The 12,154-nt window shown below is 38.7% G+C and overlaps 1 protein-coding gene across 1 annotated transcript in view; it reads left to right on the forward strand.

Moving 5' to 3' along the window:
• The window catches only part of HHIP (hedgehog interacting protein), a 78,924-nt gene that overhangs the window by 7,981 nt on the left and 58,789 nt on the right, over positions 1-12,154 (forward strand). Inside the window, exons 3-4 of the mRNA XM_090288650.1 lie at positions 4,567-4,723; positions 5,543-5,744. Of these exons, the coding sequence (XP_090144776.1) occupies positions 4,567-4,723; positions 5,543-5,744 (359 nt within the window). The remainder of the gene's footprint in view (positions 1-4,566; positions 4,724-5,542; positions 5,745-12,154) is intronic.

Raw genomic sequence — 12,154 nt, forward strand, 5'->3', positions numbered from 1 at the left:
TTGAAAGTGATATCGACAGTTAGCATTTTCATCTCCCTCCATCTCCTTGAGATAAAGACAATCATGCTGGATTTAGAAACTCATCTGGGGGGGTCTTCCTGTACTGAAGTTATTTTAGCTTCCAAAACAAACACCAGAAAGCGATATCCACTGTGGGAGAGAGCACAGCAAACAGCTCAGGAGCCAGAACGGCAAGCACCTCACTCCCCAGATCAACATATGTGGTGACGAATGACAAATTTATTTTTCTACAAAGTTTGTATATATGTAAAACTGCTGAAGTGCATCAAGATGTCAAGTGCTTTTGGTGGCCACCCAGGCTGCCTTGAAAGATAACCAGATGAAAGCCCCGCTTCAGCGGTGGACGGAGCCGCCAGGGTGCTTTTCCCTGGACAGGCCAGTGGGCTCCGGCCACTAGCAGAGGGGCTTCCTCTGGACCCATCAGACGCTCATAATCGCTCTAAACACATGTCCCCAAAGTGAGCTGTAATAACGCACTCTTTGTGTTACTTACATTGATCAATTTGTTAGCCGGCCTGATCCTCAGTCCTTGCCCCTAACCCAGAAGGCTATTTAGAATTCTAGAACATGGATTTTTCAGAAATTGGTCAAAAGGCAAGTTTTTAATATTTTCACCTTCTTAAGTCTATTTCATGACATGGTTTACTTTTTTCCGAAGTTCCAAATGGTAAAAAAAAAAAGGCTACTTTGTGATTCTTTTTTAATAAGAAACTAGTCAACATATTTTGACTATCCTCATCAATAACCTCCATCTTTCTGCAAATCAAAAACTTGAAGAGGAAGGTACCACAAGGTATGTATTTTGCTAATGCAAATGCTGAAGGGGGTTGAAAATAATTCCAGAGACACCTCCATGTCTTCCTCTCTTGCCCAATACATAAAGAAATAAATATATAAATGATCTATCCCTTTGCTTCACTTTCATGGCTTTAAGAACACGCTGGCCACTTTGGAATACATGTACCCCTGACAGACAGCTACTTTCTAGAAATTTTAATTCAGAAATATTCATAGTCTGCTTATTTTACCAAAAATGAGAACGGAAGTTACATTAAAAATTGCTATAGTGAGGATACATTAGAGTTTTATTAACCATATTCTCCACTTGTGAATTTACTTTGGGAAGTAAATTCTTGAAACTTCCAAAAATACCAAAATTACATTAAACGCACAGAGAAACACACACACACACACACACACACACACACACACACGAGCTCCTTTCTGAACACCATAGGTCTCTTCTTCTGCCTGAATGACAATGAACATACTGGTTGCTTTACTGTTCACTAAATAATGGTTTATATACCTCACTCTGTAAAGCCTTGCTTCTTCCATCCCACTCGTTATCCAAATGATTTTTATTTCTCTTAGACCATCGTCTGTAGGTCATTGTAGTGTGAGATGTCTGTGCCCAATTAGTTCAATTGGTTTAATCCCGTTGGTAATGAGGCCAAGGTCAAGGATTTGATTCCACTGAGTTTCTCTAGTCCACAGCCACTCCTGACCCCAATCAGATACCTTACACATGTGTCTTATTAGTCCCCAGAGCAGCAAACCGGAGGGAATAGATGGACACATTAAAGCTACCACCCCTACTGGAAAAGTGCTCTGGAGTACAGGCCTTACTGACAGGGTTTTTTTTCCCCCAATATTTTCCTTATCAGGATGAACGCCACATGTAATGAGGAAAAATAACTTTTCTGTAGCATACACGCTAAGAGAAAAGCTAGAGCTTAGAATTTTTCATGGAGAATATTTATTTACATGTCAGTGTTTTATAGGATGCTGCATGGTATGGTAGGACTGGGTTCATGACCCAGGAGAATAGTTCCAGGTCCAAGACAGTTGATAAGTTATCAGACGTTTAAACAAAAAATACAGTTGCTAGAACAATCAGTGAACTTCCACCATTAGTAGACTTGATCTTATTATGATAATCCAAGGTGAGCTAAACGCTCACTCTGAGTGACATGCTCTTCAGTGTAGTCTCCCAAACAGAAGGGTACCAGCTGGTAAATTACATCTTCCCTGGCAATAAATGGTAGCCCAATGTCCTGAACAAGATCCCTTTTAGCTCTTACCAGAAAAACATATCTTACTCATCGGCTGTGAGAAAAATGCCCATATTTTATGCAGAAGTCTTCTGATTGGCTTCCTCTTTCACACGTAGGTGATTCACTGTATCTAGATTCTGTAAAAAGCTCAGAGTAATTCATTGTTAACCTTCTGTTTTTGTTTTGTTTCTAATTTGCTAAAAGAGCATGGTACCTCTGGGGCTACAGAGTTTATGAATTGGCTCCATTCATCTTCTGATTTCTCATTTCCTCGTGTTTATCCCCAGCTAATAACTCCATATAAAATGGGTAAAGTGGACTGAGCCACCAGCATTGTTCCATCATTTCCCCTGAAGATGGTATTTGTTTGCAGACTGTAAGGCTAGAATGCAGTTGTTCTTTTTAATAGAAATTTCTTCTGAATTGTGCTTTGAACTCTTTCTGTGACCCAAAATTTCTCCTTCACACATTCAGTTATATAGGTATCTGTAGTCTGACAGTCTTTCTGAATGCATGGAGACGGGCATGGGACCCTTCTGCTTGGTAGTAAGTATCTATATCTATAAAATATATACATTATATAAACCTGTAATATACTTTTATATATAATATAAATTATATAGATATATTATATAAATATAAAGATATTATATGTTATATATTATATATTATATATAATTATATATAATATATTATATTACATGTATATACATATATACATCTCCAAAAAAGAGAGATCGAACCCAAAACTATTCAAAAAGTTTGATTTAGCAACTCAGTTTTTCTTCTCTTCTTTTTACCTCCAGCAGACTTGTTGAACACTACTAGGCAGCCTTCCTCTGGATGCTTAGCCATTAAAGATGAGTGGAGAAAAGTGATTTTTTGTAAACAGTGAATTTCTGCAGATGAGTACATGGTCTGCAATCTTTGTTCCTCTCCTCCATTTCTAATCCTGGATTTTTTTTTTTTTTCCAAAGAAAGATAATCTCCGTCCAGCTGCCTCGTCCCTCCCATGAAGCAACTTTCCCAGCTGCCTTGCCTCCTTTATCTGGCTCCAAAGATAAGATGTTTCTCAATAGCCTAATCAGATGTTGGCCTTGAAGAGTCTGTCTCAGAAATTTAAGGGTGATATGTTTTACCCAAAAGTTAGGTCAAAAATCTACATCATTTTAACCATTTGGGGCCCTCAGTTCCCAAGACTAGTTTTAGATTCGAGGGGCCCGGGGTCAAGATCACAGAACATAAACTTTAGTGTTTTACATGTTCCATGGATAAGCCTCGCTTGGTTGTCCCCAAATTCTTGTTCTTAGAAATCCACACAAACTAGAATGTGCTATACAGCTTCTGAACGTCAACTGAGTTACCAAGTACCTTTATCACAATATTGATCAGGGTATGATAATTTGATTTGTTAGGTAAAAATCAAGGCATTAAACATAATTAAAGTTATGAGAGACCAAAAGCAGTAATTTAGGACCTAATGTAAAGTCAAGTCTGGTAGCCACAAACTCTTTTGATAGCAGAAATTATCAGAATATGGAAGTGAATCATTAATTCATATGTTCTCCTCCCCCCAAACCAACACTTTAACTCAAATCATAAAAGCAATGTCAAAATTCTGTTTTATAATAAAATCCTCTTCTTATTCAAACATAGCTGTTTTTCTTTCATAAAAAGTGTTAATGTGGCAAGAAAAGTTATCTTTTGGATGCTTATTTTTCATTTTTTGTTTTGGCTCATTATAATTTTTTTTTCAGCAAAGGGTGGTATGTCAGCTGTTCTGCCTGAGAAGATTGAAAGGATATTTTAAATATAATTTTTGTCTTATAAAAAACTCATTATCTCCTATAAGTGAGGTGTAAGAAAAAGGCACCAACATATTTGAAAATAGTGGCTCTAAATTAGCATCAATTCATTGCTTAATCACTGCACAGTGAATCAGTCATTTATTATAGCATATATGGACCTTGTGATCATCATTAGATTTGTTATTTAATCATACGTGAGTGACAGTGCAATAAGAATTGTAAAATGGCCCAAACTAGCACCCGTTAGTCCATCTTTTTCTTGATTCTAATTTGTTTTTCTCAGAAAGTTATTAGTACTGTAAAGCAGAAAATGCTGACTTGTGATCAGATAAGCTCCCAGGTGTGCCATATGGTAACTGAGGAAGCTTGAAAATAAGTCACATACAATAACATGATTAATGCTGGGTTTGTATAATATGTATTTCATAGAACTGTTTTAAAATGTCCAATACAGTTTTATTTCATATTTTACCAAACTTCTTACGTTTTGGTTAAAAAAATGGAAATCCCAAGCAAAAAAAAAATACCCAATGTTTTTCTTTCCTTTTATTTTTGTTTATATACTTTCCTAGAATATTCATACAGTTTCTAAAAATGTTTTCCCTGTATTCTATCTTTCAAACAGGGTGTTTTTACATGACACTGAATATTGCTAATGAGTCCTTCTACATTTTTTAAAGGTTTTCTTCAAACGACTGCTGAGGAGTTTTGCTTTTACTACGCGAGGAGAGACGGTGGATTGTGCTTTCCAGACTTTCCGAGAAAACAAATCAGAGGACCAGCATCTAACTACTTGGACCAGACGGAAGAATATGATAAAGCAGAGGAGATCAGCAGGTTCATAAAGAGAATGCTCTTTCATCTTTCCTTAAAAACCTGACAAATCCTTTGGTTTTGAAGGCAAATTGCCTCTTTGCTGACTCCTGCTGATGCCTTTTTTCTTTTTTGTAGTTTGCTTCCTTACGATCATATTAGCTTAAATGCTTTTAATGCTTAGACTACTAATCTTCTGTTATGAGCTTGGCTTCTCTATGATTCATGTGAATTTATGAGTATAGTATTAACTTGAAATAGATGGTTGTTACATTATGGCACTGTGGAAATATTCAGGACAATTATTATTAGCAAATCAGAGTTTTATAAACAGATCTTAGAACTTTCTCTCTGAGTGCCTTTCTGGAAGGTTTAATTACTGTGAGTAAGGCTAATTTTAGTCACTGGAAGATGAGATAATGAGCTTACGACGTTTTAAAATACATACTTTTCCCGTAATTTTTGAAGCTGGGTGATGTGTGAATGGTAGCTCCATTTTTAATTTAAAAAATATTTGCAATTACAGTTTACATTCAGTACCATTTTGCATTATTTTCAGGTGTACAGCATCATGGTGGGACAATCACATACTTGACAAAGTGTTCTCCCTAATGTTCAACACACATTTGATGCTCTCTTTTACTTTTTGATAGAAGGCTTTTTTTGTTTTTTTTCCAAATGAAAAGATTTTCAAAGCATCATATTGTGCCCTTGGGTTTAGCAGCCCTTCAGGATTGTCCAAACCATTGATTCCTAGAGGCGACATGTTTTGAAAAGGATGCCAAGTACATCCCTGCCCTCCCTCCCTTACGCAAAACTGACTGGTTTTCTTTCTTTGTTTAGAAAGCACAGACATAGCTGCTTCTGCATCCAGGAGGTTGTGAGTGGGCTGCGTCAGCCCGTGGGCGCTCTCCACAGTGGGGACGGCTCCCACCGGCTCTTCATCCTGGAGAAAGAAGGCTACGTGAAGATCCTCACACCCGAAGGAGACATTTTCAAGGAGCCTTATTTGGACATTCACAAACTTGTTCAAAGTGGAATAAAGGTTGGCTTTTTACATTTTATTTATCTTTGCTCTGCCTACGTTAATTTTTACTTTAGTGTTATCCTTGCTGAAGGTATTTCTTTATAATAAAAGAATGTTTAAGGAGGAAATAAGGAGACAACATAAGGGTACAGTAACTGTGACATTAACAATGACATTAGATTTTTAATGCTATTTGGTGACTATTAAGCAGTGCAACCAGATTGGTATTTTGACATGTGTTCCCTCTGTAATTTACACATTTAAAATAAGACCTGGTTTTATAAAGTATTTGTTGAAATGTTGTTTAATAGGCATAATACTTGCAATTATAGAATCGTATATCAGCATTCGCTGGTAGAAAAAGAGGTCTTTGGGTTATTTTGGCCCCTGCGAATCATTCTTTACCACAACCTGCTTTTGAGCCTGTGTCATAAAAGATGTGACTTCCGTTATGACTTCCTTGTACAATGTTTTTACAGGTAAGTCAAATATTTTTATCTATAATAAGCCGTCTTTATAATATATTAGCATATCTTTTGCCTTCTTTCCCACTTCTTCAGTTTGAGTGCTCATGTTAAGTAATTAGTAGGTATGTAAATAAAATGATCAGATTTTTTTCACAAGACAGTAACAGTATAATATTAGCAGTACAAAGCTGTAAAGCTAATTTTGGTGTCCTCAAATTAAGACACATAGAACAACTTGTGACTATTTTAGAATGAAACAATACTATTTGGGAAGAACTGGTTATCTTTTTCATTTCTTAACTGGGGGAAAAAAGACATGAAAGGAGGATTTATACTCTTCTACTAATACAGAAATAAACTCCTCTTTGCTGTGTTGAGCTCAACTCAAAGGTAAGACCATCAAACCCAGCACAAAAAAGTCATAAAAAATACAAATATATTCCTGATATCTATGTATTTGGTACCTACCATGTAAAATCATTAGAATGACCCCACTAGAATATTGGGACCACTCAACCTCAAGCTCATGTGTCAACAAACAGTGTCACCGAGACATATGACCTGGGAGAAGCGCCTTGTTGCCCTTCTGGTCCTTTAAGGGAGAGGACTTTGGCACCAAGACACAGGTCATTTGGGAAGATCTGTTTAACTCAGTAGTTTCAACTTTCTTCCAATAATTTTTTTTTTTAGAATTCACTGCAATCACAGGTCTCTTAAAATAAAGCATTAGTGTTTTGCACACCAGAGTTCAATAACTACATGCTGAAATGTGTTCTGATAACCCATTGCCAGTGCATCTAGTGAGCAAAGACTAAAGCAGCAGCTGCAGGTGTGTTACTCACTAGGAGTGTGTTTGTTTGTTTGTTTTGTTTTTTTACTATGAAAGCTAAACAAGCTCTCTATAAAAGAAAAAAATGAGGAAAAAAATTTTTAATTATCACTTATAATCCCATTAAATAAAGAATATCACTATTAATTATCTCTCTTCCAGTTTTTATATAAAAATTAAATGAATTTTTCCTGGCCATAAAGGTAATACAGGTCCATATTAACTGCAGAAACACACGAAAGAATATGTTTCCTTGTCGTTTTTATTCTAAAGAGCTTTAAAATAAAGCTGAAACCAAACCATAAAACCATCTCCTTAGACTTCTTTTTTTTCCCACCAAACAATAAATGCCGTGAGTATGTTACCAGATCTGAAAACTTTTCTCAGAAACTCCATTTCCTTTTTATGAGACATTTAGGATGATTCCAGTCTTTTTTTTTTTTTTTTTTATCATTGTAAGTAATGTTACTTGTCATTCTTATATATTATTTAACCTGATAATGGATGACTTTCTTAAAATTCACTCTCCTCAAGTGCATTACTGATTTGAAGGGCATACACCATATACATACACATTGTCAGTTTGCTCTAAAATATGTTCTCAGATATCTGAAAGAATAATGTGTAATTTTCAAATATTATTTTAGTAAAAATGTTGCCATTGAAAAGATAACATATGATAAAGTATAGGTGAAAGAAATGAGCTAAGAATACTTGAAAATTCTGTTGTAAGAAACAAAAAACAACAACTGATGTTCTTATTTCTACTTCAACTGTCCAAAGACTGTCTTCCTTTCAATTAGAGTTACTGCAGAGTCCCTCTTTCTAAATGTATGCCCATTCATCAGGATATTGAGTGGAAGTTTATCTTCTGTGTGGTTGAGACCTTGCATCATGCAATAGCATCGCACGGCCAGGCTACAACAGGCCATGGTTCTGCCGTACCCACATTTGCAGGCCTCCAGGAATCCTGCAGGCCCCCCCCCTATGGCCCTCCTCTCCTAGGAGAGCTCTGGGGGCTTAAAACCAACTACAAAATCCATTATCCTGCATACGTAGAGGACATCTAATGTAATGGACCCGGTAGGGTAACTCTCAGCAATCCCCCTTCCCAGGGGAAGCTGACCCCAGCTCCAAGGGCAGATCCTGCTTAGTTACAGTCACCTCCAGCAACTGGTGCAGGAAGAGGGGTGTGGCCCAATTAAACTCTCAGAAGGGCTCTTATTCCACACTTAAGGATGAACTTTCTCTTTCCCTAGATAGGAACAAGAAAGCCTGATGCTTCGGTTGCTGCCTGCAGCCACCTGGGAACACCCTATGAACATTATATGACGTATTTTAAAGTGCAGTATGTGAATTCCCTTAGTATTGGACCCTTGTGGTATCAGTAAGATACCACTCTATCACATGGATATCTGAGTGTATACTCGAATGAGCAATGGGACCGTGTCCTTATCATTCAGGGAGGTTAAACCGCTACTGACCCTCATCTCAGTTTCCATGGAACTCCTGCCACAAGTCATGGGTTGGAAGCATTAGAAGAAGCAACTGTAGGGATGGGGGAGCAGGTGCCAGTTTGCTCATGAGCTGATCACACCATTGACTTTCCTGGTGTGCCCTTCAGAGAGTTCTGAAGTGAAAACATTTTCACAGTTGTTTCACCGTAATTTTTCAGGCTCTTTGATATATGAATAGCTATTGTGACCATGGAAATATTCTTTGTCAACAGTCATTTTGTATAAGTAATGCAAATAGGGATTTTCATACATTATTATGCATATCACTTCTTTACTATTCTTTCAGTTTTAAAATCCCAAGAGAGGGGAAAGAGCTGTTTTAACAGAGCACAGTATTGATGGCAATACTCAGATCACAGAATTAATAATGTATACTAAACCCAACCTTCATATGCTTGAAATGAAAACAAGAGAGACCACAGTGGGATTCCCCATGATATTAATTAGTGACCAGCATGAGTATATTAAATCAGACATAAAGGAGAATTTCTGATTATAGGAGTTTCTAAAGCTCATGGTGGCTGGAAGGGAATCTGAAATTTCTTTTCTGCTAATTGTCAATTAAGAATTGATAGTGATTTCTGTCACGTGAAAAAGGACTGACCTTTTCGTGACAGGAACTAGACTTGGTTGATCTCCTTAAACCTGTACTAGCCCTGATTCTTAGAGGCAGCAAAGAGCCAGTTCTTCAGGAGCCTCAGACAGCTCCTCCCAACATGTGTCCTAACTGAAGCTCAAAATGATGCCTCGCTTTAAACACCAGGTTGTGCTGCCTTAGATTGTGGGAGATTCCGGTATCCTGTGAGCGTAACCGTCTGTAGTTTCATGGAGCGAAAGTACTACACAGAAATGCAAAGCACAAACTAAAGAATTGACTTCTTTTAGCTCTAGGAAATAAATTGTAGAGCTGGGTGAGTGGCGTAAATTCTATACTCTGAATTTAAACTGCCATTTCACTTAGGAAGAGATGATTCCATCCACAAGAGCCCAGTGTATGCCCAAATCCTAATACTGAAATGACCACTGGGATCAAATAGTTGAATACCACTTGTCACTTGTCCTCTGCCTTTAGGCATTTACTTGATCTTCCACATAGTACTTGTTCACTTTGATTGAGGAGGTGCGTTAGCTCTGGCAGCAGGTAAGATTCTTAATAGAAAGTTTTGAAAAATGGTATTTAAATATCTCAACAATTAATTCTAATTGGATAATTGCTTTGCCCATTAAATTTGTCCTGTTTTTGTTCCCTTTTGGAATCTGGTATTCATCTAGTTGATAGAACTGTGGTCATTCCCGTTCCTTAAATATGTAGTCTGCTAAACCTGAAAATCCCTTATAAAAAATGACAAGGACATCAGACGTTTCTCTAGCGTAGGTTCACCACGCCTCCCCTGGCCACCAAGGATCGGAAAGTGTGCCTTAGCTTTTCATGGGCACAGCAGGGAAAACAAGCCCGCACCTGTCACCTGGGAACTAACACGCCCTGCGCTCTGCTGCTGAGCTCTCCCGGGCGGGCAGGGGAGGCGAGGCTCGCAGCCCCAGCCCCCGGCTTGCGGTGTGCAGCAGACAAAGCTGAAAGACTTGTCTGTCATTGGGACAAGTGTGACTGGACTCCTGTCCCTCTCTATCTACTTGGATCCTCATTTCAAAAGATGCTTTTTGAAGCGGTCCTTTTACCGGAGGGAGGAGGGCGTAAGGCTGAAAGCTGCTGATTGTCCGGGTGACTGAGCCCATTGAGGTGAGGCTCTTGAGAGACAGCAGCCCGGGCGCCCGGGAGCCGCAGGAGCATGTGGGGAGGAGGCCGGGTGTGCCTGGGCAAGCCCTGCCGGGCGCCTCTGCTTCCACGACTTGCACATCACACGCATAATCCTGAGCATCGACAGATCAGTGAAATCAAGGGCTCATGGTGGACGCCCTGCTTTTCTGAAGTTTGTCGGAGACCTCACCTTTCGCATTGTCCTCTGTCGTTAACTTGCGATCTTATAACAGCCCAGGGGACTGTTCGTGTGTTTTTGTTAAAGTGAAATGACTCACAGCCTCAGTTAGAAGCGATTGACTATTCAAAGTTACCGTAGAACTGAAAACATAGGACGCACACGTACACATGGTAATGACTGGACCGTGTAGCAAATGCTTTTTCAGGAAAACTGTTAGAACTCCACTTTTAATGTGGTTTAGGTTGGAAGAAAGCATGGGTTCATTGACAGAAAGCAGCAAAGTATATGTGGTAAATATTACAATAGAAGAATCACCATTTTGGAATGTCGAAAGTGTTTGACCTAGCAAATTACTGCATTTGAAGTCATTAAACCTCATCTTAAAAGAGAATTACTATAGTGCTGGAAATAACCATCAGGTAAATTTATTCAAAAAGTGGCCTACCACTTTAAATTGAATAGTCTCCCCTAAATTAAAATTTTTTCCATGTCCCCTTTTTTTGGTAGTGTAAAATTCTGGTTCCAAACCACTGAGTTAAAATGTAAACAAAATGTAGGTCTACAAGTAAAACATTTTAATACACTTAATTTTTATATCAAAGTAGTAATGATATGGTATTAAACCCAGCTATATTTTATTATTGAGTATTGCTGACACTTTACATCAGAATGCCCTGTACTCTGTGAAAAATGTTTTCAATTTTAAATCAATTTTCATTTTAAATCGACTAGGAATGTCCACAGAGAAAAGCAAAAATTCCCTTAGTGATGTGAAATAACCCCCGTGTCATTTTCTGTTTAGTTATTAGTTTTCGCATGTGGCGGGCTTAGGTCTTCACTTTGGCATTGGCAATTCTATCGCTAAAACAGTTTTATAACTACGAATGTACGCATAGGTGGTGTGTGCCAATGTAGGCCAGTGTAATCTATACGTTATTTTCCATAAAGGAAGGTTTCAAAATTAAATGCGTGCAAGGCCTCCAACTGAGGAGAGAAAGGCCTGCCCTCTCCTGCAGGAGAGTCTCGCAAGTCACAGCCGGGGTGAGGGGAGTTTGCACATTAGCGTCTTTATATTTGTCTGAAACTTGAAAGGCAGAGGATATAGTCTATCAATCTGACAAGTCCTATGGTAATCATTTAAAACCAGTGAAAACCAAGAAATCTGGCCCCTGAGAAGGTCTCTGCCACCTATAAAAACCCATCCGACTGATAGGGCAGCCACCCCCTCACTGTACCTGGTGACAGTGGTGACGGTTTTCCAGTGGCCAGTTCATCTAATGAGATGGAAATGGCAGGCGTCACAAAACTCTCTAAACGGTAGAAGGTGGCACAGCCCTCCCTTTCAGAGACATGCAATAGCTTTTCTTTCCCAAGGCTACAGTCTCGTCTCCAAGCAAGCCATCTTGTTAGCCTCACACTCTGGTCTTCTTTCTTACTAATCATAACCCCCATTTTCTAAGCACTTACTTTGCTAAGCTAGTACACAGATTATTTCTATAATCCTTATCGTGACCCCATGAGGCAGGTATTGACATCCCCTTTCACAGATGAGGAGACTGAGGCCCGCAGGTGACACATGAGCGTGTTCCTGGGGCTGGACTTGAAGGCAATGTGTCCCATGCTGGCTCTCCGCCTCCATGCACTGCCGCTCAGAGCCGCCTGTTGGCAGCGCTGTGGA

The sequence above is a fragment of the Furipterus horrens genome, unplaced genomic scaffold (assembly GCF_987537825.1).
Source record: "Furipterus horrens unplaced genomic scaffold, mFurHor1.1.pri manual_scaffold_10, whole genome shotgun sequence".
Lineage (NCBI taxonomy): Eukaryota > Metazoa > Chordata > Mammalia > Chiroptera > Furipteridae > Furipterus > Furipterus horrens.